The sequence below is a fragment of the Venturia canescens genome, chromosome 4 (assembly GCF_019457755.1).
Source record: "Venturia canescens isolate UGA chromosome 4, ASM1945775v1, whole genome shotgun sequence".
Taxonomy (NCBI): Eukaryota; Metazoa; Arthropoda; class Insecta; order Hymenoptera; family Ichneumonidae; genus Venturia; species Venturia canescens.
The window spans coordinates 9,976,693-10,004,686 of NC_057424.1; the positions used below are offsets into that span (position 1 = coordinate 9,976,693).

The 27,994-nt window shown below is 36.4% G+C and overlaps 3 protein-coding genes across 8 annotated transcripts; 2 read left to right on the forward strand and 1 right to left on the reverse strand.

Moving 5' to 3' along the window:
- Window positions 1–651: 651 nt before the first annotated feature.
- LOC122409985 (neprilysin-2-like) lies at window positions 652–6,795 on the forward strand. Of its 2 annotated transcripts, none has more exons than XM_043417939.1 (11): window positions 652–780; window positions 1,315–1,427; window positions 1,534–1,626; window positions 3,070–3,201; window positions 3,346–3,591; window positions 3,675–3,886; window positions 3,971–4,150; window positions 4,345–4,839; window positions 4,960–5,251; window positions 5,328–5,578; window positions 5,703–6,795. In XM_043417939.1, the coding sequence occupies exons 2-11, from the start codon at window positions 1,319–1,321 to the stop codon at window positions 6,039–6,041; spliced, it is 2,349 nt and encodes a 782-aa protein (XP_043273874.1). In that variant the 5' UTR covers window positions 652–780; window positions 1,315–1,318; the 3' UTR covers window positions 6,042–6,795. The 2 variants fall into 2 exon arrangements, with proteins under 2 accessions (XP_043273874.1, XP_043273875.1); XM_043417940.1 differs by lacking the exon at window positions 652–780 and adding an exon at window positions 1,094–1,238.
- A 120-nt stretch (window positions 6,796–6,915) lies between these two features.
- Window positions 6,916–19,609, forward strand: LOC122409983 (cell division cycle and apoptosis regulator protein 1-like). Of its 4 annotated transcripts, none has more exons than XM_043417933.1 (14): window positions 6,916–7,251; window positions 8,676–8,818; window positions 8,903–9,174; window positions 9,364–9,600; window positions 9,739–9,990; window positions 12,830–13,055; window positions 13,250–13,527; window positions 14,358–14,613; window positions 16,111–16,176; window positions 16,380–16,589; window positions 16,667–16,867; window positions 17,021–17,362; window positions 17,477–18,178; window positions 18,533–19,609. In XM_043417933.1, exons 1-14 carry the CDS (start codon window positions 7,194–7,196, stop codon window positions 18,818–18,820), a joined length of 3,531 nt encoding a protein of 1,176 aa, XP_043273868.1. In that variant the 5' UTR covers window positions 6,916–7,193; the 3' UTR covers window positions 18,821–19,609. The 4 variants fall into 4 exon arrangements, with proteins under 4 accessions (XP_043273868.1, XP_043273870.1, XP_043273869.1 ...); XM_043417935.1 differs by having other exon boundaries at window positions 16,688–16,867; XM_043417934.1 differs by having other exon boundaries at window positions 8,691–8,818.
- Window positions 18,818–27,655, reverse strand: FER (tyrosine-protein kinase Fer). Of its 2 annotated transcripts, XM_043417937.1 has the most exons (14): window positions 26,800–27,655; window positions 26,028–26,201; window positions 25,824–25,920; window positions 25,261–25,456; window positions 24,743–24,880; window positions 24,144–24,537; window positions 23,850–24,017; window positions 22,872–23,099; window positions 22,610–22,786; window positions 22,090–22,303; window positions 21,855–22,007; window positions 21,471–21,593; window positions 21,233–21,355; window positions 18,818–20,932 (listed from the first exon to the last, which is right to left on the reverse strand). In XM_043417937.1, exons 1-14 carry the CDS (start codon window positions 27,010–27,012, stop codon window positions 20,790–20,792), a joined length of 2,541 nt encoding a protein of 846 aa, XP_043273872.1. In that variant the 5' UTR covers window positions 27,013–27,655; the 3' UTR covers window positions 18,818–20,789. The 2 variants fall into 2 exon arrangements, with proteins under 2 accessions (XP_043273872.1, XP_043273873.1); XM_043417938.1 differs by lacking the exon at window positions 23,850–24,017 and having other exon boundaries at window positions 26,800–27,652.
- Window positions 27,656–27,994: the final 339 nt, after the last annotated feature.

A 27,994-nucleotide genomic window follows, 5' to 3' on the forward strand; every position in this document is an offset into this window, starting at 1 on the left:
AATGTTTAATTACTCGATAACTACGTAAAAGAAAATTTTGAAAAAAATTGTACTTTTATATGTTGAAGAACGTTATCACCAAATTTTGTGAATTTCTTAACATACCGAAACTCCTTTTTCATCTGAGATAAACCAATGCCCCAGAATCATGAGGACCATGGAAAAACAAATGGGTTTCCACCTGTGGTGTAGTTTTACACTAAATCTACCCGAGATTTCAGAGTTAAAAAATTGTATTGTAGAGTTGAAATACCAGCAAATAAACCCTTTAAATTTCAAAAGTCCATGTTTTTTTTCCTCGCCGCTAAGAAATCGCGAAAAAACCCAAAAAATTCGGCTACCGTACGGGGTGGCCCTTTTATATTAAGTGTGGGCCCACCGTGGACTCGGGGACGCTTGTGTTGATGTGGGAGGCCTCCACTTTTTCCGGAGACGAACGCCGGAAGTCCCTGGAGGAAGGTGATCAAGGAGCAATAAAAATTTAGAGGCAATTCTGTTTTCGAGCGCGAGAAACGAAAATCTTATTGGCCCCATCGATCCTCCGTTCGTTGGATCGTGGTGGGGGAAAAATTCTGGTCTAACATACGAAAAATCCGAAATACCGCGTAAATCGCGAGAGTAAAAGAGACAGAGAGCGCTCCAATGCTGGCACACGGGTGGCGGACCTTCGTGGGGGTAATTAGGGGTGGGTACAGTGCAAATTCGGGAGCTCTTGCCTACGAACGAGGCAAGGGATCGCCAGTAGTCTACAATCGATAATCAGCGCGGTGAGCCGAGCGGGTAAGTGTCATTTTTCGATTACTTTCGAGGATCTTTTTTTCATTTTGTCGTTCGTCAATTATTTGTCGTTTTCTCTCTTAATGTTGCATTATGACGTTTATTAGAGATATTTTTCAAACGGTCGTGTTCTTTTGCAACAGTCTCGCGCCCACTTCCGTCTTAGACTTAATTTGAGTATGGAGAATCACGATCCGAGCGACGACGCCGTTGTTGTACCTTTTTCATTAATTTGATCGAATTTCACGAAAATGGTTTATTTGAGTTTTGTCAAAATATTACGACGAATATCATCGTCGTAATATTTCAGAAATTGGAATCCTGTGTTTTCGAGCACCTCGACTCGACCCTGTCTCTCCCCCAGCGCGCGTGTTTACCTTTTTTTCTTCCGCTTTCGCGCTCTGTTGTTGCCGTCCCGATCCATATCAAACGTTCATTCGTGTTTGAAATTCAGTCGATTTGTAAGTGTACATAATTCCAACTGAAGCTAACTCTGTACGTTATCGAAAAATGTAAGCATTTGTATTACCTTTGTAGAACAATGGGCGTCAATAAATTCCTTGCAATAGTTGTGCTATTCACGGTGACAGTGGACGTTGTTCTGGCATCAACTTATCCCCTAAAAAACAAAAATGAGAGCGAATCCGATGGTAATTAATTATATTTCGACTACGCACAGACTTTCTTTAATCGAGTAAGTCTCATGTTGTTGTACAAGTCAAGTGGTGTGGGTACAAAGTGTATTCAACTTTTCAGCACACGACGGAGACTTCCTTCACAGAGCGCCATTAATAAGCTCGTTTTTCAAGGTCAAAAAAAGAAACATCAAGGAATTGGGTAATTTGTCGGGTAAGTTATCGCGTAAGCTATTTGTCTGTTCATTCTTTTCGAAAATCTAATGCTTTGTTTGAAACTCACACCACACTTTAAACAATAGAAATACAAGATTCCTCGAAGTAAACAAACTCAATAGCAGAACGAACAATTGCGATCGATTTTTAAGAATTTTTTGTATGAACATCTGAAAGGTTCAGAAAATAAAAACAAAAACAGTGTTAGCAAAACAAGAAGGATTGAATGAGGCTAAAGTTTCCGTACAATATATAATATCATATCTAGTGAAATATTGTATTTTATTTGGTGAATGATCTTCGAAAATATGTACGTCACATGGGTTGCCATTTTTTACGAAATATACATTTACAAGTTCTGTAAATCAAGCAGATCAGTCAGTTCGAATTCCATTAACGTAGAGACTCTCGTATATGGCAGTAAAAAACTCGACCAAGTTCATGAAAATATATACGATTTTTGGAATACCATTATTTTATCAATGCTCCAACAGCCATACTGCACTGTAATGTGACACCATTCCAATAGATTTGGAAAAAATTCAGCAACATTTGGAAAGTTATGCACTAAAATTATCAATAATAATATTGCCCAAAAGTTATTAATAAGTTGTTTAAATAAATAATTTTTTAACAATTTTACAGTAAACCCTTGTTTTTTTTTTTTTACGAATTGAATGTGCGCATTTTTCTGAATGCTCATGATTTTTTTCAAAATTTTCGTGGATTTTCGAAATTCCCTTTTTAAATTTTTTAAGTGGCTCTATTTGTACATTTTTGATCCAATGACCTTGAGACTTATCAAAACTGATGGTAGATATGGCTTCTAAAACATATCCAAAATTCATATTTTTAAAATTTTTTTTCAAAATTTTTTCAAGAAATTTCAAAAATCCACGAAAATTCTGAAAAAATTCATAAGCATTAGGAAAAATACAGACATTTTATTCGTAAAAAAAAAACAATAGGTCACCGCAAAATTATTGAATAATTAATTGTTTAAACAATTTGTTATTAACTTGTGGGCAACATTATTATTGATAATTGTTGTTTATAGCTTTCCAAATGTTGTTGAATTTTTTCAGATTTTTATCGCATCACGAAGTACGAAAATTCCAATCAGATATCATTTTTGGTCGAGCTATATTTTAAACTCGATCGAGCTCTGAGTCGTATCGAACATGACTGTGAAACATTTGGAAACCTTTACTGTAAAATGGCATACAGACGTGTCAAAGTGTAATTTCAGCATCGCTCGCTAACGTTAAACATTCGACATAATTCGTTAAAATGTGATAAATTACATGTTTTGAATGCCTCCTCAGTACGATAGAATTTTTCGTGATGCACATGCATATTATGCTTTTGATTACTTGCCTTAAAAAATCACCTTGTTACACTGCATCGGCACATCCGCACCGCCGCAAAATTCGATGAGCAGTACCCGAAACAGAGATGCTTCCATCGACAAGGAAAGCTCTGGGAGGTCAAAGGCCACGAAACGGGATGCGAACGGTTGGTAAACCGGAAGAATCAAAAAATGAATGCAATTCAACAGCTTGCAGTCAAGCAGGTACGTAAAAGTTATTCCAAACCGAATGATCGCAACGATGATTATTCGATTTCATTTTATCATCTCGATATTATATGGACTAAGATTGAGCGAATGGACGCGCAAGAAGTTAATAATCCATAATTCATGTTATCGAATCTCCAGCATTTCGGATCCAGATGAATATGGACCCTGACGTCGACCCTTGCGATAATTTTTATCGATTTGCATGCGGCGGCTTCCGGAACCGAACGGTCATACCCAAAAATGAAAGAAGCGTCAGCACGTACACCATTATTCAGGATGAGATAAACCAGCAATTAAAAAGGAGCATGGAGGCTGAAAGCGAACCCGGCGAACTCAAGTCTTTCAAACTTGTTAAAGCTTTCTATAAGTCTTGTGTGAACGAAAGTAAGTTTAAGTTACTTTTGTTGCTCGTGGTACGTAAAACGCTGTCGGAAGAAGATGATATTAACGAGAGAAAAAAATTGTAGCTGCGATCGAGGCCGAAGGAGTTAAACCTCTTCAAAAGATTTTGAAGAAACTTGGTGGTTGGCCGGTTCTCGATGGTGATTTATGGAACGCTGACGACTTCAATTGGACAAGCTCTGTATACAAATTCCGGGATGTTGGATTCTCGGACCGTTATTTCATCAATATCGCGGTCGAACAAGATCTAAGAAACAGAACAAAACGTGTTATCTATGTACGTGTGTTTAAGTTTCTCCTGAACATCGCTTTCGACGAGGATAAAGTGGAAGAGTCTCTATTCTATTTTGCTGTTTATTAGGTTTACGGACCATGGCTGGCGGGACTAGGTCACAAATATCTGTTAAAGGGTTTCGAAGATGAATTCGTCGCCGCTTATTACAGTTATATGGTCGACATCGCCGTTGCTCTTGGTGCTCCGAAAGATCGTGCGATGAAAGAACTCAAAGAGTCATTGGATTTCGAAATGAAACTTGCGAACGTACGTACTCTCATTAACGGTGATTTGTCTTCCAACTTTTGTGTAACTTTAACACAAAGCTCGCTGCACTCGATCCACGACCTGATAAATTTCATCATTTTATAACATCGTCGCGTGATCAGAATTATGCTAAAAGTCCGAATAGTCCACACCAGAAGGGACGGGATGAACTTCCTTTTTTTATATTTTGATAGATTTCAACGGGGACAGAGGAATATCGTGATACAACATTCAGTCCAATGACAATTAAGGAACTGACGAAAAACTATCCAAGTATACCTTGGAAGGAATACTTCAGCAGGTTGCTACCAGCATCTGTCACCATTGAAGAAGACGAAGTCGTAATTGTCAGCCTACCGAAATACTTCAGCGATTTTGAGAAATTGATAACCGAGACTCCGAAAAGAGTTCAAGCAAACTACGTAATGTGGAGGGCTGCCGAGAGCACTAGCAAATTCCTGAACGAAGATATACGTGAAAGGCAGATGGCCTACCGTAGAGCAACCAACAGATACACGATGCGCGAGTCATTAAGATGGAAAGAATGCTTAAACGAAATATATTTTTCAAAGCTCTCGAAGAGCCTTAACGCTATGTGGGTGCGACAATACTTCAACGAAGACGCTAAGAAAGATGCAGCCGAAATGATTACGGAACTCAGAGAACAAGCCATGAAAATTTTGAAAACGGTATGTCCGAACCAATTTACTGAGCTAATTTAAAGATTTTAACTGCCAAGTACCATAGTAACGTGTCATAGCCGTACTTCGTTGTTTTATACACATTTTTTTAATCGCACCTATAAATAGGTCGACTGGATAGACGAGAAAACACGTAGGAAGACCCTTGAGAAAATAGCATCGATGTCCACTTATATTGCCTATCCCGATGAGTTGTTAGACGACGACAAGCTCGAGAAGCTTTACGAAAATCTGGAATTCTCCGAAGACAATTATTTTGAAAATACTTGGAATCTGTCTGCATTCGAAAGAGAATACTCGTTGAGTGAACTGCGCAAACCCGTCAATTTTACCGATTCGTTATCCCTACAAAGCCCGACCTCAGTTAACGCGTATTATGCTCCTTTGACGAACAGTATTCGTAAGTATTTATCTGCTCTTTTGAAGGAACATTGAATATGAAAGATAGATCAATACTCAATGACGTATCTCGACAGACGTTCTCGCTGGTATTCTCCAAGGTGCTTTCTTCAATAGCGATCTGCCAAAATACATGAATTACGGTAGCCTTGGATCTACCATCGGTCATGAAATAACTCATGGACTCGATGACGAAGGTCGGCTGTATGAAGAAAATGGGAATCTCGTCGATGAGTGGGAGCCATCAACCAAAGAGAATTATCTCAAGCGCGCATCGTGCATAGTCGATCAATTCTCAAATTATACCGTCGAAGAGGTTGGCCTCAAAGTGAGTAAAAGGGTGAAAAAGGAGATTTCCAAAGCAACTCGAACGAGTAGACTGCAACGGTAGACAACTATTATTGTGTTGGGATAATGACTAATACGACTTTTCCTTTTTTGGTCTCCTCCAGATAAACGGTATTAAGACGCAATATGAAAATATCGCGGACATCGGCGGATTCAAACAAGCATACCTCGCATACAATAGTTGGGCTGAGAGAAATGGACCGGAAGCAAAGCTGCCTGGAATCAATAGGACGCCGCAACAAATGTTCTGGATAAGCGCAGCGAACAGTTTGTGCTCGGTATCCAGACCGGAGGAATTGAAAATCCTGATGGCCATAGACCCACATAGCCCCTTAGAATTCGAAATATTGGGTTCGTTTTCTAATATTCCTGAATTCGGGAAAGATTTCAATTGCCCTCTGGGCTCCAAAATGAACCCTGAGAAAAAATGTTCCGTTTGGTAAATCTCGTGACCTACGAGCTCGTCCGATCGGGCTTGAAAAAGTTTTAAAATGACAGGATAGCATTCGTTAAGGATATGTTCTATCGTTCGATTAATTGGAACATCATGACGATTTTGTGGAAATAGAAGCAAAAGAATTTTTGAACAACTTTTGAGCGATAAACAATTCTCTTTCGTTGAAGTTAAATGACACTCGGCAATGGCACATTTATATCTCTACCAAAAACATTTCTACCAGAATTCAATGCTACCGTAAACTACCCTACCAAAATTCATTGATACCCTACGCAATAAGAAATTTATGGGATAGAAATGTTTTCTGATAGAAATGTTACGGGCTAGAGATTTTGGATAAGATTTAAGTTGGCAACCCGAAATGTAACGTGGTAACGTTGCAAGTTCAACCGGAAGTCGCGTTTTCAATGCTTTGACAAGTTCTAAAAAATTCAGATTTTCTTATCACATTCGGAATGTCGGCAGGTATGCTGTAACTTGCCTTTATGGACATTATTGTTTCTCGTTGAGATATTAAGAATTATGAGTAGGTAATTATATGTATAACAAGACGCAATTTATTTTTTTTATTTCTTGGTTTCAAATTCGTCCATAACCTTACAATTTATTACGAGTCTCCTGATCTGTTTTATCGTCATTGGATAATTTATCGATCAATTCCGCATGAAAAAATACTGTTATTCTTTTGTACGTCCGTGGTTCTTGCACACACGAAATAAAAAAAACTTTTAAACTTCCAAGGATATCTTCCTATATAATGACATCTTTTTTTTATTGTTTTCTCCCGTAAGTTTCATCATCATTTGTGTAGGATCATCCGTGACAACTAAAAATAAACTTCCCCCATGCGTGATCATAAAACTTCTAAAGAAGAAATAATTTCGGGATAAAAAAGTAGGTGAAAAAGAAATCGAGTTGATTATCGAATAATAAGTTGATAAAATTTGTGAATAAACGTTTTGTAACTTCTTGAGTGAACGTGAAAAATACAAGTACGCGCAATAAACAAGTTTTCTTGACTCAAGCAGTAGTGTCCAAAAATATGGCGCCCGAGTGAATGACGCTGGATGTAAAGTTAGGTGAAAAATAAGTTTTAATTAATCGAATTGAAGACTAATTGAGTGAAACTGTCAATAAAATGAGTAACATGTCGCCATTCGGCGCCGGAAAGAATCCACCGTGGGTTCGTAACACAGGTAAGTTACTATATGTAATCACAATTTTACATTTCAACATGAACGTGTCACACGCACTGTACTCTCGAGCTGCAGCACGAATGCCCCCGAATTCCCATGTTTGATCATACCACGTCGGTTACTCTTGAAAAAACATTAATGATTAAAGAAAAACAGTATTTTAATAATTTACGAATCAAATAATCGCGTCATTTTTCCAATACCCGAAGCGACGATGATAGTAGAGTTGCATGAAAAATGGCTGAACGGTTTATTTATAAAAGCTCGTGACGTGCATGCAGAGCCATTAAATAAATCGATGTAATTCATATGCAAGATCAAATAAAACGCTACTATATACCCTGAAACCTTACGAATACCGCTGTTTTTGGAACTGTAACATGAAAGATGCAAACTTCTCGAAAAATTGATGTTTATTGTTGTGTTTTTTTTTCCCAAACAAATTAATCGCTCGTAAAAAATGTTGCACTATTGTTATTCTAGGTTATTTTTGTTTATCCTTGATTTCCATTTTACAATTTTGATGCTCAAATCATTAAATGCAAAAAATTTATTTTTCCTCCGATGTATATTTTTGAGGTTGAAATTCTAGTCGTGCAACAAAAACCTAATTTGTTTTTAGTACAGCCTAGAATTCATTTGCTATTTCTGGTTACAAAATTATTAAAAATTCACTTCTAAAAACATGCAACTACAGCCCAAAAAGATGGGAATGCTTTTTGGAGTTGGAAAAGTAATGCATTAGTGCCTGCAACTTTTGATGCATTTAAAGTATGGGAATCAAAGTTTTTGTATAAATATTTGTACATGAAATTTTCCAAATGATTAGCATGTTTCTAGGACACCTCATTCATGTAAACCTAGTTGACCAATAGAACTATTCTTCATCAAATCTTTCTCAAATAAAAAATTAGTTAATGAAAAGAACAAGACCCAGGAATCAGATATTCCTGAAACAGCAGCAAAAACATATTTATGAAAACTTCGTTTCATATGTTTTGTAATAAATATTGAATCGTCTGTTTCAAGAATTTTGCATAATTGATATAGAGATATCAAATTCTGAGAAAACTATTTAAAAAAATATAATTAACTACATATTGATTAAAACAAAAGAAGCTCTAAGGCACTGCAGCCAAGATTGCTGAACAGATGTCAGCAACATTAAGAATCATGAAATTACAATACAGAAGTCTAATATGAACAATGAAGTGCTATTCATCGATATGCCATTCATCGTCATCAAAAAGCACAACAGCTGGTCAATGTCAAATATTTGAAAAGATTTGTATGAAGTAGCGATGGATAGCTTGGTTATCATCTAAATTTACTTTGTTATATATAGTATTATACCATAAAAAAAGGGTATAAGAACTCATTGCATTTGCTCGTGGCACGTAACGTCATATTTATTCACAAACTAGTATTCCTATCACCAGGCCAGGGAATCCAGAATATACAGCAGCAAATGCTGGGACAGGCTATGGGAGGAATGGGTGGTCAACCGATGGTCCAATACCAGCAACAAACTCAGCAAGTTTATCAGCAGAGTCTGGGATTGCAACAAGTAAATAAACCAATCATAATGTTGAAAAAAAATGAGTAGGGCCAAGCTAATCTAATTTGATTGATAATTTTTTTGCTTTTTAAGCCCAATCTGACAATGGCATCAATGGCCAGCCTTGGATCAAATCTTCCTTCAGGAATTGCTGGGCAATTGTACCCTCAGGTGGCAACCGTCTCATATCCGACGCCCAGGGCTCTCAATACAAATGCTTTTCAACAATCAGTTACTGGAGTTCCGCAACAAGTACAATCCAATGTACAATCTTCATCGACTAAGCAACGCGTATTTACTGGCACTGTCACCAAAGTTCATGATAATTTTGGTTTTGTTGACGAGGATGTGTTTTTTCAAACAAGGCAAGTTCCTGAGATTTAAGCTCTAGAATACTCAAATTTTTTGAATAATTAGAAACGTCAGATTCGATTCTGTTTTGTTTTCCTTTGTCCTGCTTTTGATAGCAAGTTTTTTTATCTAACGCACGATAGTTCAAAATCCAGTGCTTAACATTCATTCGAAACTGAATTCATAACATTTTATTTTTACAGTGCATGCGTAAAAGGCTCAAATCCAGTGGTAGGAGATAGAGTTCTGGTCGAAGCATCATTCAATCCGTCAATGCCTTTCAAATGGAATGCAACAAGGATTCAAGTGCTGCCAATGGGGAGTAACAATAACAGTGCTAACGTTCAACCATCCATTCAACAAACAAATCGTTCGCAGCAGAGTAGCAGACCCAGTACTTATAACGCTGTTCCTCCACCGAATGAGAACTCTAATAGCAGGTGAACACAAAATCTGCGTGAAAACTGATAAAAATCATAAGCAACAATTGATCTGTATTTTCTTCACATTCCATTCGTGTTCTATTTGCATTTATTTAAATTTATAATATTGTTCTAATGAACATAATTTGTAAACAGCAACGCGCCGAATAACGCGACTAGCAATCGCAATAAAACTTCACGAGTGCGAGAACGATCACCTCGAGAACGTCGGAACGACGATGAGGAAATCGAGAGAAAGCGACGCCGCGAGGATCGAATTAGGGAACGAGAGAAGAAGGAAGAACGCAGTCCATCTCGAACTAGGAGAAGCAAATCGCCAAGACCACGACGACGTACTAGAGTCGTTCCACGTTATATGGTACAGATACCAAAGATTGCACTCGATCTGTAAGTTTCACTTTGAGTTTTATAGAAATTTATTTTCTGTTTACTAATTTGATTTATCGTAAAACATTATAGTACATTACGATACGTGTGACTTAAGTAGCCCATTATTGCACGGCGTGAAGTTAGCGCCCGAGCGCAGCGAGGGTGCTAAACGCCGTGCATTAATAGGCTTACTTAAGTCACGAGTATCGTATACTATTTTATAGCTCGTGTGACATAAACCCGCTATCTTTTAGGTTTATTAAAAATATGTACTTAAAATAGTATATTAGGCAGCTTGGGAAGGGTTATATCAAACCCATGCACAATTGTCACTCAAGCCGAAGGCAAAAGTGGCAAGGACATAACGAAAATAATATTTGAAACTAGCCCAAGGGGGTTTCGGGGGGTACAGCTCACCTAGAGATCAAATTGAATCTTCAAAAGTAAAATAAAATACGTTTTTTCAATTCAAGTACGTATTTTCAATTCAAGTACGTTTATTCAATTCAAATACATTTATTCAATTCAAATATGTTTTTTCAATTCAAGTACGTTTTTTCAATTTAAGTACGTTTATTCAATTCAAATACGTTTTTTCAATTCAAGTCCGTTTATTCAAAAATGTACTTGAAAAAGTATTTCAACAAATTATAATACATTCAATTTTACAAATTCTTAAAACTGATTTAAATAGTGTATTAACCAACTTTAACGAATTATTTTAACTATTTTCCTCTGCTTGTTGGACCTCATTTTGACTATTATACGTTCGTATAATATTACAATTATTAAATGTAAAATTGTTGCCAGAACCATTTATGGTTACTGTGCAATTGTTAAATATGTAATTCGATCGAGGTGCTTCATTATCAGTGGAATCTTTAAAATATAAACCGATGTCCGGATGATAGAAACAGTGTCCTTTTGATCCTTCCGGTTGAACATTGTTTGCCTTTGATGTCGAAGGAATGTTCGAACTGTCGTTATTTCTGACGACAGAGGCGGTATTCGAAGGAATTTTCGAATTGTCGTTATTTCTGACGACAGAGGCGGTATTCGAAGGAATTTTCGAATTGTCGTTATTTCTATCGACACAGGCAGTATTCGTCTGAGCCGTCATCAATCTTTTTTTATTCGATATAACCGCAACTTCGGAAGTGACCCCAGAAGTCGATGTTCCACTATCGAACAATGTTCCAGAAACAACTTTTTTGGCTCGCTTCGATATTTCGATTCCACTACTGATACTTTCGCTAATCCGTTTTTTATTTTGGATAGAATCTGCAATGTAGCCGAAAGCAACTGTCGCAGATTTCCAGCCCCCGTGTCGCTGCAATGTTGTTATATCGGCACCAGCATCGACTAAAAGAGTTGCCGAAGTTCTTCGGAAGCTGTGGCCTGTGAATTCTTTGGCGTCAGGCAGATTCAGATATTCAGCAATATCTCGTGGCATCGATCCTAATTTATTGATTCCTACAGCTTGTAGCGTGCATTTTCCGTTTGAATAGCGAAGAAAAAATCTATTCACGGGACAAGGTTCTGGTCTAGCTTGCATATATTTCCAACAGAAGTTGAATAATGCATCATTTATTGTAAACGACCGTGGAACGTAGTTTTTAGTTTTTGGTATTTGGACAAGAAGTACGTCGTCTTCCAATTTTTTTACGTCATTGATGGTAATATTTACCAACTCTTCTCTCCGTAATGCCCCGGAAATTCCAAAGATTAGAGCTACCTGAACATTATTTTGTACAATAAATGATTCAATTTCAAGAATGTATAGTATTCAAGTTTTACTTACTTTTTCGCATAAATAGATATCATCAGGTGCTTCGTTTAGAAATTGTGAAATGTTTTTTCGGGTAAAAATTTGGGACTTCTTTTGTCGGTACCCCAAACTATTCTTTTTCAAAAAAGATGCTAGGTTGTTGTAGCGACCAATATCGACATGATCATAAGTGTTGATACTGCATTTTAGCATAGAATACGTTGCCCATAAACTTGTCGGTGCGTACTTTTTTGATAAATGGGCAAAGTATGCTAAGATTACATCTTCGCAAAATGAATTTGCTTTATTTTCTTTGCGCCATTTCTTGAAGGCGTTGTATGATGCTGTATATAATTTTTTCGATTTATTGGGCAACAAATTAAGGGTAACAGATTTCGCGATTTCTTTTATGGCATCCGGGACAATTTCACTTTCACTTAATTCACTTTCCGAGCTGTTCATTTTCGAATAAAAGTTAAAATTCACGATTTACAAACTGTTGCGTTACGTCTTAATTACCGTTGTCACTTTTTCAATAACATGAAACTGTTTTTAAGCGTAATGCTAACCTACCCCTCATTTGACATTCGTTTGCTGTAAATTTCGAAGTGTCAAAGGAAATGTCAAAGTACTTTTGCTTGTTTATTATGCATCTGTGAAGTTAGTTGTTTCATTTTCGCACGGTGTAAAAAAGAGCTATTTAAGTCACGGAAAAGCGTGACTTAAATGCGGGTTTAGGTCACACAGTGCTATAAAAATATCTTCGATACTTTAATTACTCCAGTGTTCTCATTCGATTAAACAATGAAAACACCTTTTAGTGTTTCTTATAAATAAAAGATTATTGGTATCGACGTATTTATTAAATGTGATGATAAAAAATAGTTTTGATGCTTCCTGAATCAATAGTTCATTCTGATTATTTCGTACAAGGCTTCAAATTGTTAGAAAATTCTGACACGCTTTATTTTTAGGCTCATTTTGAAGGAAGTGATACACCTATGATTATATTCATTTATCTAATTTCTAAAGTATCCATAATTATATTCGATTTCATGGTTGTTATATTGATATGTTTTGCCATTACAGGCCGGAGGCGGACGTATTAGAAGTTAGGAGACGTTATCAAAATATGTACATTCCTAGTGACTTCTTTTCTACGAACTTCAGATGGGTGGACGCCTTTCCACCGCATATGCCCTTTACACTTAACAAGCCGTGCTCCTTCCACGTCATGCACAAGGATGTTGATCCTTTCATCGAAAACACCGCAGTACTCGAGCCACCAGATGCTGATTATCTTTTTTCTGCCAAAGTTAGTAAAAACAGCGCACGTCGTATTTATATCAGAAAAAAAGAACTGAAAAAAGTGTTTTATATTTTCTTTAAAAATCTCGTATTATTTATTTCTTATACGATAATTTGCGGCTCAGAAATTTGGAGTGCTTGGCTTTCGAAAACGGAGTTCGAAGCAGTCCAGAAGAGATTAATTCTCGCGTATTTTTTCAGGTGATGCTAATTTCGATGCCAGCAATGGAGGAGATTTACAAACGTTGTTGCGGCGTGAGCGAGGACAGAGACCCGGACCGTGACTACGTTCATCCGACAAGACTGATAAACTTTTTGGTCGGTTTGCGTGGAAAGAATGAGACTATGGCGATCGGTGGTCCATGGAGTCCGTCGTTGGATGGCGCGAATCCAGACAAAGATCCCTCTGTTCTGATCAAAACAGCGGTTAGGACTTGCAAAGCGTTGACCGGAATCGATTTGTCCCATTGCACTCAATGGTAAGAAGTCTACGGCGCGTTGACAAAGAAAAAACTACGAAATTCGCACTGTCACAAAATCCTTAATATCAAAATGCAACTGTCACGGTTTTTTTTCCTCGAATATTGAATTGAACGAAGTTCATTCCTCGTGTTGACAGGGAATTTTGATTGAAAAATCGCGACAGTAGCTCATCTCATTTATTGGGGTTTTGACACAACGAAAAAATATTTAAAAAAATAATTTTGAAGCAAGAGATAGATCCCGAATATTAGAAACCGTTTCACAATATTCAAAGACACAGAAAAAGTTTAATGTTGGAGAATTTGATCCCTGACACACGGTGATCTCGAGAGCTTGCATCCATCTCGATCGTTTCATCTTAACAATACAAAGTAGCCTAATTTTCTCCGCTGTTATGAGCGAGAACTTGGTCATATGACTTCTTTTAATCCTTTCTGAAGAGAAAAAAGTACACTAGTTTTGTACAGCTTGCGACTTACAGATAAGGTTTGTATATCCTCGTGGGTATCGCTGTGGGATCCGAGGACTCATGGGCGGTGTTGACTTCGGCTGTAAAACGATGAACCCTGAAGCACGAAAACGTTTTTGGCGTTTGTAGCGTTTGGTGATCTCGCAGCCCATTTATATTTGTTATTTTGTAGAAAAATCAAAGCGGTTTTCGCTTTGTAACGGTCGTAATATTCTTCTCGTTGATGTCTTCCGTCTCTTTCACTCTGTATCTCTTTTTTTTCCTTTTTTTCCTCTTCGCTAGCACTTAAGCCGTGGCTAACTCGCCATTGACCTGAGTTGACGTTTCGATATTGTTTTTTTTTTCCTTGCGGCGCAGGTACCGCTTCCTGGAGCTCTACTACAGACGTGCAGAAACGACCCACAAGTCCGGTCGAGTGGTGCCTTCGCGCGTTGAAACCGTCATACTATTTCTCCCAGATGTATGGAGCTGTGTACCGACCAGGTTGGAATGGGACGCTTTTCATCTCAACTATAAGAAGCAACTGGAACGAAAGTTGCTGCGTGCCGTATCAAACTCGGACGACTCGGATCCTGCGATAGAAACTGATGAGGCTGCCGCCGCTGATCAAAAGGCACTGCCCACACATCATGCCATACTATTTTACATTTTTTTTATCATAATTTTAAACAAACATATATTAGGAGGTTTGCAACGAACGTCGATATATCCATTTATTTTATTTTTGAGTTTTATTTGCTAATACTTTATTATCAGAACTGGATAGAGCGCAAAGACCCATTCAAAATCGCCCAAATTTGCTTTAAGGTTATTCTTCGTGCTGCAATATACGCGACTGGTAATCCCGACGTAATCTTCATAAATTTTTTTTCTAAAATAAGAAAATCCGCGATGAAGTATTGCAGTTGCGTCTAGAAATTAAAAATTTCGAAACAGCAGTGCTTGAGTTTCGTATCCTCCGGGATATAGATATTTTTACAGCTGAATTGTCTAAAAGACCATTATAACATTTTTTATCGAATGTGCGTTTAAAAATTTCGTTAGGGAATAGAAATTATTGTCATGAAAATAGAATTAGAAAAACATTCGAGTCTTGAGACACGTATCTTAGCACGATAAATGCCTTGAAGAATTGGAAACGTGATAATCGGATTCAACACTATAAGCTGTGTGCAATCATTTTTCGGAATTATGGATTTTCGTTCTGACTCTCCTCGTATATTTACATACATTTAAAATAAAAACTCGTGATTCCCCTGGCCCGTCTCAAGCCCTTCGCCTTGTCGTTACTAAAATGGTTTTTCCAGTAGCCTGCATTTAATTCGTCGATCGAAACCAGCAAATTGTGATAAATTCCCGAAAAGTGGCCCGTATGTTTTTTCCATTCGCTTCATTTTCGGTATTTTTAAATAAAATCTCATTTATTTTTCGTTTCTTTTGTGACAAGCTAACTGAACAATCGATGTCTATAAGCACGGTGGATCTAAATATTCCTCTAGCCTGTGGCAGTCTCACTTTTAACAACTCGTCAGAGGCAAAGCGTCCGAGCACTACTATCACATACGAGAACCTCGAGCCCGGTTTTTTAAAAATAATTTACCGATTATTTTTTTACTTAGCCAATAATCCTAAAAAACCGATATTCCAATGAGATAGAAAGACAAAAAGCAAAGACAGAAATAATTTCGTTGTCATCGTCATTTTTCATATCTGTTATATATATCTATATATATATATATTTTTTTTTTTGGATACATTACTGATATTACTTATCCATCACCTACCAACTACACCGACACCAGAGCAAGGACACTAAGAGATTCTGAGGAGTTACTCGAGTCATTCTTGTGGGTCAACGTCTGTGGAGAAAACCATGATTATTATTATTGTTGTTATTGTTATTATATATATATATATACACACACACATGTATATATATTTTTTGTTTTCTTTTCACTCTGCCCGCGTAGTGATGAAAAAATGAACAGGGATCGGTCTCATTTGGTCATAGGGCCTCTGCTTCTGTTTTTTCGTAGTTTTCATTTTTCCTTCACGACGGATATTCATTGATTACACGCCTTTTGCTCACTATTTATATTTCTTTTTCCAGGACGACGCGCCCACAGAGAAAAAAGAGCCGACACATTACTCTGAACTCGATCCCAAAAACATGAACGTGAGTTTGAGTACAGTGATTTTTTTTTTTAAATTTACATTTCCGTGAATATATATTTATATGTTACCATTCAGGATTGAATGCGATGCCTGAAAATGGGTTACTATAAGGGATAAATTTCGTCCATGTTGAGAAAGTTTCTGTTTATTTTCCAAAACAATTGATATTATTTTCTTTTTTTATGACTTCGTTTTCATTCAAAGGTGAATGATTTACGGCAAGAATTGACCGCACGTAATCTCAGCTCGAAGGGCCTCAAGTCGCAACTCACAGCACGACTCGCAAAAGCCGTCAAATCTGAGCAAGCGAAAGAAGAAGGACGACAGGACGAAGTCGAGGAAAATGAAAAAGAAACGTCACCTCCGCCCAAGGAGGACTCTAAGGACGAGAAAAAAGCTAAAGATGGCAAAGAGGTAATTCGATCACCCCTAATTTCAATGATTAATACAACTTTATCGTGTTCATTTGAGAATAATAAGGGGGAAAAAAGTCATCGCGAAAAATGTTACAGCACGATGATGACAGGAAGAAAACAATGGAACGCGAACGCGCTTTACTGGAAAAACGTTATGCCCTTCCCGAATCTTCGCACATCATTGTTCATCCTTCGAGAACTGCGAAAAGCGGAAAATTCGATTGCACTGTCATGTCATTGAGTGTTTTGCTCGACTACAGACCTGAAGATACTAAGGTATTATTTATTCTTTTGAGCTTCGAAAAAGTAAAAATTTATCGAATCCACATAAGCGCAATTGAAGCTATTCATTGCGAACGGCTTCCTTAGAAACGTTAATGTTTCTAAATAATAAAGAAGAATGAAAAAAATGTTTCATCTATTCCGCAGGAGCATTCCTTCGAGGTCTCCCTATTCGCCGAGTTATTCAACGAGATGTTGATGCGTGATTTTGGTTTTCGAATATATCGTTCGTTGTGTATTTTACCGGAAAAGCCAAAGGACAAAGAGGACGAAAAGAAGAAGGACAAAAAAGAGGACAGACGAGAAGATAAAAAGGAAGACAAAAGAAAAGACGAGGATAGCAAGAAGTGTAGTAAAAAAGACGACAAAAAGAGAGAAAGCAGCAAGGACAAGAAAGAAGAGAAGGAAACGAGGAGTAAGAGCGACGAAAAAGACAAAGACAAAGATAAGAATGAGGAAGAAGATGACGAAGACGAGGAAGAATCTGAGGTTCGTATCCTGGAAATCCAATATCTTTTTCTATTTTGTAAATAACATTTACAGATTTTTTCTTTCTTCGATAACTCGATTTCGTTGACACTTTGAATATTCGTCGCATTTTAGGATGATGATTCAGTGAAAGAGGGAAAAAAAGATAAAGACAAGGATGGGAAGAAGAAAAAAGTGAAACTATTTACACACGATCCATACCTTTTGTTGTCCTTCGTTTATTTCGATCAGACTCACTGTGGTTACATATTCGATAAAGACATTGAAGAATTGATTTACACCCTTGGTCTGAATCTATCGCGCGCTCAAGTTCGAAAGCTCGTTCAAAAAGTAGTGACACGAGATTCACTTCATTATCGAAAATTAACGGATAAGTCGAAAGACGAAGAGATCAAGGAGGAAAAAGACGTGGAAAAACACGACGCGTCTGGAAAGATGGACAATGAAGAGGAATTTTTGAAATCACTCGCCCTTGGAAATAAAAAATTATTGCCAGTATTTGTGGGAGGCGGACCCGCTTCGAAACGTGCTCGTCGCGAAGACACTACCGAAAATTCCGAGGGTGAATTCATATCCGATGGTTTTATCATGTACAAAGGATCGTTGCTCGACGTGGAAAAATTGGTTAGCCAATTAAAGAGATCGGAAAAAGCACGACTCGACACTGAAGCCCGAATGATGGAAATACAACACGAACTGAGCAGCGTTGCCGAGAAATCGAGCAAACAGACGAACACTATTAAAGACATTACCGACGATTTGAGAGCGTATAAAGACAAACTTAGAAGTACTGACGAAAAGCTCAAAAAAGTTTCTGTAAGTTAACGATACTCAAAGCAATCTTTTTTCCAAATGGGTGCACATTCATAATCAAATGAAAAGTCGTTTCAATTCCCCTTTCGTCGGCTGTGATTCAAAATATAGTTTACCCTGTTAAAATTTCAAGTATACATGTTTTAAATTTAGACAGAATTTTTGAATGAGGAAGATTTATATCACTAAAAAAACTATAGTCACGCCATTTCTAATAATCTAAATTGCATTTTAAAAAACGTTCATCTAAAACTATTCCGTAAATGCATCACCCTTTAACAATCGATGAAAAATTGCACCAAGTTGAGAACAACAATTTTCAGTATGACACTTTAACGAAAAAATTATTTCTTACAGACCGAAACTCACATGTACCTGAGTACCTTGAAAAACGTGTATCATATGACGTCAAAAGTATTGCAAAACGACACGAAAAAGGTGGAGATCGTCGAGATCCAAGACGAGAAAATATCAAGCGAGATAAACGGATCGCAATCAGAATCGAAATCGAAAACGGATACAAGGTGGAGCGATAACAAATCATCGCTGAAGAAAGATCCCGGCGATGCAGAGAAAGAGAAAAAGAGTGACACGAAAGTTTCCATCAAGAAAGAACCCGTTGACACGGACAGAGAGAAAAAATGAATATTGAGTTGTTTATTTATTATTTATACTTTTCAGCCATACACAGTGATAACACTTCACTTTTGCTTAGCGAATAATTGAGTGTGTTTAGGCGCTGTTGGGTTTGATTGAAAAATAATGAAAAAAGAAACAAAATATGTACGAGTAATCCCGTGTGAACCAAAAATCTGGAGTACGTATCATGTTCAACGGAATTTGCTAGGCAACCGTGCGACCGTCTTTAACCCGTAAGCAAAACACACGGCAAAGAAACAAATTAATGCGTTTCATATCGATTCACGAATGATAAAAAAAAAACTATAAAAACGAAGAAAATAATGGTGTGCGAATCTGTATTGAATTAAAAAGAATTTCATACTCGACACCGTGCAATTATTACGGAACATTAACATATTGAATGAAAAAACATCTGTCGCGAATTTCGGAGCAATTTCCACGAGTAGGTCATCCGGGTTTTCAATTTCTCATTTCTTATTTCGTAAATTTACAAGTTGTAATAGAAAAAACAATCACAAGTTTCGAGTCGACAAGTGCAATTGAATGGAAGAGAGAAGAAAATGGAAAACGATTAAAAACGATAATGTTTGAACGAATGAAATATCTCGAAAGAGTTTTTACACCGTTTCAACAGCCAAAAATATTTGCTTGGCTGTTAGGTTAATTAATTCAGCACTAAAATGGATATTGAATAGGAACGTATAAAGAGGGAGCTCAAAATGAGAGGATTTCACATGAGAATATTACAAAAAAGACGGCACGAATACGACAATAAAACGAAAATGATAAATATGTATTTTTTTTTTTTTTTTACAACTAAACATAAGAATTTGCGAATGCATTTTTCAAGACGCAAGGAAATCTAGTCGCAACAATTTTCGAATGTCAATCGTTCGTAATACAACTTTAAAATGTGTTACAAGTTGATTCCGAAAAAATCATTAAACGAGGCAGATTTTTAGGAAGAAAGAAAATGCATAGGTTTGCATTTCGTTCGAAATTTACAGTTGCATCTCGATTTTGATGTCTTACATGGAATCGGCAGTTGCAACAAATTTAGAAGGAATAATCAGCGAGCATACTGTATCCGTCAAATGAAATCGGATAAAAGCCCAGAAGAAAAACAACATTCTACAGATAACTTAACCCGAATAACGACCACTTTCTCGAAAATAACGATTTATGGTACAAGATTTTTTAAAATGGACATGTATTATACATACATAACCAGCCGATTATTTTATTCGATCAAAATTTTGGCACTTAGCTATTTTCGATTGAAATATTTAGAAATCTAGCGACTTTTTGAATGTTGTGAAAACTTACGCTCAATGATAAAGCCTAATTATTTTTAGCTCATTATTTCAACGAAAAACGTTTGAATGAGTACATTGATTTTTTTTATAATCCGAAGCGGTTCTTCGAAATTCCTTTGTTACTTTTTCCTAAAAGCACCATTTGTAAAACTATTCGTTCAACTTAATTTTAGAGTATTATTGCTCGATAATCGATCTTTCTCCAAAAATATATTAAAATTTCGCGATACATTATAAATTGTACAGGATAATCAAGAGTTAACGTCTAGAGGACGGGAAAACCGATATATCGGCTAGCTTTGTGATATGAACTTTGTATGTAGTTGATACGTGATACCAGACACTAATTTGAGCACTTTTCAAGGATGATTTTAACTCAAAAACGCCGGCCAACTAAAAGCACAAAAAATTATGAAAAAAATCACACGCATTAAAAAAAACACCGAATTGAATTCAAATACTGTAATATTAAAACGATTATTAACAATCATTCGGCACATGTGAAAATCTATAATCATAAATACGAAAAAGTGAATACATTTCCTTCGAAATTGCTAAGCTCTGAAATTCTGATCGGACGAAATTTTATGCTGGGAATGTACGGGGGAAACATCGTTAACACGCGACGACGCTTGATTATGAGTTCTCGTCCAATTTCACAAATACACCTGGGACAGAGTTTCGACTATGGAATATATCTGTTCGAAATGCGGTCGCTTTTCCGGTTCGTATTCCCAACAACGTAACATTAACCGATATATTTCATCAGGAGTTCCTTCCGTTGCAGGCATTCGGTACCCTAAAATCAAATTTACGTCATTGAAACATCTTTCTAGTTTTCCTCAACGATTATGTAAATATTCCGATTTAAACAAAAGTTAGATTAAAAATCACCCAATCATAAGTTTATTGCTTTAGAAAATCGAACTTTATCCGAAAAGCAATTTGGTTGACAACATTTTTCTCTAGTTCATTCAATAGCTTGTTGAAAATTTTCAAAATAGCGTTTTTCATTCGATCACTTGAGAATTTTTGCTTTTTTCGGACTACTCGAATCGTTTTACTTCAATGCTTCTATTGTAAACTGCGAGATCCGTACCTGCATCGATTTTTTCTCGTGCCTGCGAGTTCGACATACCACTATAAGGATTTCCGCCTTTCGAAAATATTTCCCACATCAAAACACCGTAACTCCACACATCGCAGAGCGTCGTATATTTGCCTAATGAAGAAAGACTGTGAGTACTCAATTTTTACAGCGATACGTTCAATTTCTACTTTTTAAAATAATAATGTTGAGTTTATTAAATAATAGAATTACGGTCAAAAATACTTACCGAAATTCAGAGCTTCCGGAGCTGTCCATTTGATAGGAATTTGCTTCATACCATCTGAAACTATATATTCTTCTTCCTCTCGGGACATTCCAAAGTCTGAAATTTTAACGATCGATTCGTAACCTGTTGAGAAAAAAATCAATTTAAAAACTCCACAAACGATCATTTAGACCCGATAAATTGGTAATGTAAATAATCAAATCAAGTCCGAATGGGATGACAATCAATACGATGACGCTCCACTGAACCCAAATATTTTACGACTGATATGTTATCAAAATTTCAAAATACAAGTTTATACTGAAAAATGCACATTTCGAATAATGAAATGATCCATTTTTCGAGTTTAATCAATTCAAATTAAGGAGAGAAATTCGATCTTACCGACGAGACAATTACGAGCGGCCAAGTCTCTGTGAATACAATATTTTGATTCCAAATAACACATTCCAGCTGCGGCGTCTTTACACATACGCAGTTGTTCCCTCTGCGTTATAGTACTGGAATTTTTCCTCAAATAAGTCAGCAGCGATCCACCTGGATCAACATTATAAATCGATAAGCTCAAATTTTGTGAAGAAATTCAAAGACTGAAGATGATCGAAATATTTCATCTTACCGGGAACCAGTTCCATCACTATCATTATCGGCTGCTTTTGTACGCATATACCGATAAGCTTGACAATATTTGGATGATCGTATTGCTTCAAAATCCTACCCTCTTGCAAAAATTTTCGTTTTTGCTCATCTGGTAAAGTCACTTTGCAAGTTTTCACGGCTACTTCGGTCTTACAAGATCTTAATTGCGCCTTATATACATCACCGAAATTCCCCTGGTGGAATGAAACATTGCATTCATTTTTTATCCACTGATTTTGTTGCGAAACACGTGTTTTTAAATAAAACGAAAACATGCAAATTTCAATTGACTTTAATTCCAATTTGTTCCTTTTTGAGTCAATACTCAACGATTGTAAATTTAATAGTATCAATTGTTTATGATTTTTTTTCTTGAACATTCTTCGTTAATTGACAATGTGAAAATGAGTTATTTACGCTAAAATATATGAAAAATTGAAGGTGCAATTTTTATCACAAATTTTTTCCTTCAATTTTTTTATCATTCAAATTCTACTTACGCGTCCTATTTTATCTAGAAGAATAACATCATCGTTGTTGAGTTCCCATCTTTCTCTCAAAATAGGGGTTTTCAAAATCGCGCCCGATCGACTAGTGACTGGTAAACCAGATTTCCATTGGTGAATTATCAATTCTGGTATCGAAGGGAATGTGGGGCCTTCAAATCTGTAATGTCCCTGTGTTGAAATAAACAAAAAATATAATTCTAGCAAACAATAGAAGAAACGGGATGAAAAAATTTGTGACATTTTAAGGACTAACTTCCGGTGTGGTTTGTACGATAAAATGTTTGTGTCCATCCCAACAGACCGAAAGAACGATTTGACACTCGTCGTTTCTCGTTGTTTCACGAACCAAAAAGTCACCCTCAGTTACCAATAGTCTAACAACTTCTTCACGCGGTAAAACCCCATGGAACCACTCCTCGTCGATGAGAGCTCCGCTACCACGTGGTCCATTATTTGAATTTGTGACGCCTCGAAGAGGAACCTGTACAGTACAAATTTCTATTACTTCAATTCTAAAAATATTTCCTGAAAATGCAACACGAACTCAACATCAAATATTTGGAAAACCCAGCCACAAGCTTTCATTAAAAAATCTCGTGCGTTAATAAAATCACTCGACTCATTCCATTTATAATTGAATAGCTGTACGTTGTTCGTTTCACAAATTCTTGAATTCATTTTTTTTAATTATGACAAGCAATTATGTACATTGCAGGAAAAACAATCAAACAAAAATCAGACTGCATAAAAGTAGTTAAAAAAAAAATTGATCCTTTACATGCTTCATAAGAATAACGGTAACGAATTTACACGAAAGAAAAAAAATACTCCCAATAACAATCGTATTTATCTGACTGTTTATGCCAAATAAAAATCATTAAAGACTGGGAATGTTTTTTCTATAAAAGTTTGAAAGGCATTACTGAAGCTTTCAATTTACTAACAGAAAGAAATTTGAAAACTGAAACTAGATAATTTTATCATTTTCTTTATATGAATTATTGACACTGAACAAAATGTAAAACAAAATATTTTAGACACTTGTAAATTGATGTTGCAAAGATATTTCGATTTGGACTTTTCGAATCTCAATTGATAATTTTTTCATCAATTTTCAACACTTTCCAGTCGCACTCTTCACGCTCTCAGATCGATCAAGATCCATTTCTCTAAGAGAATATTAATCGTGTGAAGACAAAAAACACAGACATTCGATTGACATGGAACGTACTACCGGGGGAGCGCGAATCGGCTTTGGTGTCGATCCTACGCTATTAGCCCTAATAACCCCATTCTTACCATCGTTTATAGATGGCAAAGATTTAAAGGGAGATCTTAATATAGTCATAAATCTTTGGTTCCTCAGGGTGAAGATACCCGTGTCTGGTACTGTATTCCTCTGTAAATTCAACGAGTTGGAGCTAATGAATTTTACTTCCTTTCATGGCCATTAGTTTCAGGCTCGATTTCGAGCCTGAAACACTCCCCAATAAAATATTCACGAGTTAAAATTCGAGTAAATTACCTTCATGGTAACTGGTGGTTCAGTGAAGGAACCTTCCATGGACAGATCGCATCCCGAGGGCAGTTCTTCACAACCGAGTTCATTGAGAGCTCCCCGTATGACTTCGGCTTGTCTCTGAAGTTTTTTTTCCTGACAACGTAATCTCAGCTCTTCCCTCTCACGCGAATAATCCAAATTATGTGGCTTTGTGTCAGTATTATTTTCCTGTGCTTGTTGGGACGTTTGTCGACTGAGCTGTGTCGTTTTTAACGACGTTTCAAGCTCGTTCAATCTACTCCGAAGCCAATCTATCGTCAAATTGTCCACTGTCAATTTGTTCGGTAACAACTTTCCTGAAGTGTCGTCGACGAGGTTGTCGTCGAACGTGAAACGCAACGGCGACGCTGGACGAGTTCTGTGGATATTTTTTTATTCGTTTGTATGAATATTTTAATTCTTCCAAATAACATTCAATAAAAACCATATTTCATTCTATTGCATCTTTTAGATAATTAGGTAAATAACTGTCATGACTGTATCAAATATAATGCCATTAAATTTTCACATTTTTCTTCATTTCATCTGATCTGTCATTTATCTCAACTTTATTGTTCTAGTACCTGTGTTTTCCGATAAAGTCTCGATATTCCTCAACTGGTTTTATCGAATCAACTCCCGTCTGCATTCGGGTGTGAATTTCACGAAATTTCTCGTTAGTGAAATCAGAATATTTGACAGTATCTTGAAGAATGGCTTTCCTGCGAATAATAGAAAAAATATTCTTTGCATTTGAAGATCTAAACGGCAAAAGAAATGAAAAGCTTATTAGAAATCATGAAGGAATCAACAATCATAAGAGTAGAAATAAATTGTACGATTTGAAATAAAATTTCATTCAAGTGTCGATTTTACAAAAAGCTTTGATGAACGTGATATTTTCAAGTTTGAGTGGGGATTTACCTTTTCTATCCTCTGATGGTAGAGTAACAAATAGAATGACGTTAGTATTGTTAGTCGGTTAATGAGATGAATGAGCGCAGATTTCCTGCCGAGTTGATAAAATGATGACCCATGAGCAACGGTTTCATGCCACATAGAAATTTCGTAACTTAGCAACGAAAAATAAGTCGTCACTTACCAGCCTACTATGAATTCTTGATGAATCGCTTGTTGCCGATGAAGAAGACTTGGCAAATAACAAGTTCTTAGATCCTGTTCGCATTCCGCAACTGCCCCGAGTAAAAGCACGTATTCGTTGTGAGTCAAATGTAACTTCCTGCAAGCTTTTTGATACTTTTCTCTCACATCATCCAATTTTCTTCCTCCTCTCCCAGCTAAAATTCAAATTCAGTTTTCGCTGTTAACTTGTGTAAAATCGACTACAATTTTGTCTATTTTTTGTTGTCTATTATCATTTGAATTACACAAAATCATCAATAGAAATGTCCAATCAATCAATAACAGTTGTTAAAGTGTTAACTCTGCTTAGCTGGTAATATCTCGAAAAATATTTCAATTCAAGCCTGTTTAAGTGAAAAAGCAAGAAAACTTTATCATATGTTGAGTCATAGATGAGCACTTGAAAAAAAATGTACAAATTGAACAAAACTCTGACAAAAGCAAAATATCTGAATTTTGTTTCAACTAGAATAATGAAAAAATCGGGAAGTTTTTAAAGATTAATTCTCAAGTTTTATTTACATTTGACATAGTGTTCCTCGAACCTCGACCTTGCAAGTTTGTACACCTCGAGATTCTTTTGGTACTCTGTCTTTTTTCTGGCCACATCGTCACTCAACTGTGTGGAAAAAGAGAATCAATAAATTTCTGTGATTCCTCCGATTCTAATGAAATTACATCAAAACAAACCAATACACAAATAGGAGTAAAAGTGAAAACAGAAACCTGTTGAAACTGGGTGTTTAGCCAGACTTGTTCTTCTTGATATAATTTCCGGGCTCTCCTCTTTTCTGCATATAAACTACTTATGTGTTCTACAACAATATTCTCCATTGAATCTGCCTGTTGCTTAATAAGTTTAGCTATTTGTTCCAATGATTCCATGATGTCACGCCAGCTCTGGAAAAAAATGAATTACATTAGTTTGAATGAAACTGGGAAATTTAATTGGATTTAAAGTCAAACAATTCCATCATTTAACTCCCCGTGAAATAAATCAAATAAATCATGACGACAAAGGAACAGCAGAAGAATTTTTTTGTTTACCCAACTGCTTCTTCATAACTATAAATGTTTAAGTTTATCTATCAAAGTTTGAGTTGAGACAAAAGAAAAGAACAACTTAGGAGTAAAATTAACTTGTTAGAAGCTTAAAAGGTATTTTTTGTTTTTAAATGGCTGTAAAATAATAATTTTTATATCTTTTGGCTGAAGATAAATTCTTTGGAGTTGAATAGAACCTAAAACCTTTTTTAAAGGAAAAATCTGTTTTCTTAGTATCAAAGGAGGAAATTCTTCTTTTTCAAAGAAATTCATACATTTTTAAAGGAAAGTGACACTGAGATGATTATATTGAAAATAAAAACTTGTTGTAAATATATATAATAAGAATTCAAGAACATTCTTTGGATGACGGACTTTGAGTAAAATATATTTTTTAAGCACCAAAAGAGGTTGCTGTGAATGGACAATATACATTATTTTTGGAATTTCATACCTGAGCTATAAGGCTGCCAAAGAGGTCATCATAACGTTCAACTTTTTTCCCTTGTACAGTGAGCGAAGAAATGGCAGAGGCGTATTCCCTGTCGGACTTGACTTTGGTAGTCAAGCACCTTCGCATAGTTTCCAAAAGCTTAATTTCCGCATCTTGTCTTCCAAGAAGAGCCTCGTGAGACGATTGTCCCTGAAGGGTAGTGGAAAAACCCATACTTTCCAATTTTTTCTCTCTCTTCTGTTTCTGTATTTCACTCCAAACAATTATCAACCGAAAGAACAAAACGTTGTTTTTTTGTTATTCCGTGAATCGAATAAAGAGTTTTAAAAATCTCGTATTCAAATTATGAGTTTAAACACGTAACGCGCTAAATACAACAATATTCATCACGTTGAACTCATTCCCGCAATGTGTCTGTTTCCAATCTGACGTGAGCACTTTAAATAGTAATAAGAAGCCTCGACACCTGATCCATCGATCGTACAGAACATTTCAGAACCAAAAATTTTCAATTTTTTTTAATACACGCAATCAGGAAAAAAAACATTTAAACAACACTCAAGAAAAACAATAAACAAGTAGAAACTATGTTAATATCGACATTTTACGCGCGCGTATGCATGTGAATGTGTTTGTTTTAATGTGGGTAACGAAAATTATGGGATTTTTTTTTATATACCCGTCGAGGGAAATACCGCCATAGGTAATACGATCACGTGCAAGATACGCGAGTGAAAGTCTCTTCGCTGCACACGGGAATCTATATAAGCACGATTACAGTATATATACATGTACAGACGGGGCTTGCATCGAACTGAAATAATATTGGAATGCGTACTCCCATTAGGTTTTAATGGGCCACAAGTGCTCCGACAAAAAAAGCAACTTAGGGCGAATCCCTCCTTCTCTCTTCGAGCATGCCTGTACGCACGCGCATTTGTACTGTACAGTTTGAATGGAAAATCATTATGTAGCGGGCAAGACTTCCATCAACTTCCACAACTTCCATATTTGAACCACATTTGAACAAATTAGTTCACACTGCCAGATAATTTTTTATCGTGAACTGTACTGACAGAGACAACTGCACCTTAAGCGTTTCTCCTTCGGAACGGAGAGTGATGCGCATTCCAGTTTAGCAAATTCAGTTGGGGCTTGTGATACGTGCTGCCACCTGAAAAGTTAAGCGAGTACC

Bases quoted from the DNA above. Each gene is read 5' to 3' on its own strand.
- LOC122409985 (XM_043417939.1), top strand. From the start codon at position 1,319: ATGGGCGTCAATAAATTCCTTGCAATAGTTGTGCTATTCACGGTGACA. The intron at 1,627-3,069 runs GTAAGTTATCGC...TTCGATGAGCAG, and splicing joins GGAATTGGGTAATTTGTCGG to TACCCGAAACAGAGATGCTT. The intron at 4,151-4,344 runs GTACGTACTCTC...ATATTTTGATAG, and splicing joins TCGAAATGAAACTTGCGAAC to ATTTCAACGGGGACAGAGGA.
- LOC122409983 (XM_043417933.1), top strand. From the start codon at position 7,194: ATGAGTAACATGTCGCCATTCGGCGCCGGAAAGAATCCACCGTGGGTT. The intron at 8,819-8,902 runs GTAAATAAACCA...TTGCTTTTTAAG, and splicing joins AGAGTCTGGGATTGCAACAA to CCCAATCTGACAATGGCATC. The intron at 16,868-17,020 runs GTATTATTTATT...TCTATTCCGCAG, and splicing joins ACAGACCTGAAGATACTAAG to GAGCATTCCTTCGAGGTCTC.
- FER (XM_043417937.1), bottom strand. From the start codon at position 27,012: ATGGGTTTTTCCACTACCCTTCAGGGACAATCGTCTCACGAGGCTCTT. The intron at 24,018-24,143 runs GTAATTTACTCG...TTGAATTTACAG, and splicing joins AACCACCAGTTACCATGAAG to AGGAATACAGTACCAGACAC. The intron at 22,304-22,609 runs GTAAGTAGAATT...TCATTCCACCAG, and splicing joins TTCTAGATAAAATAGGACGC to GGGAATTTCGGTGATGTATA.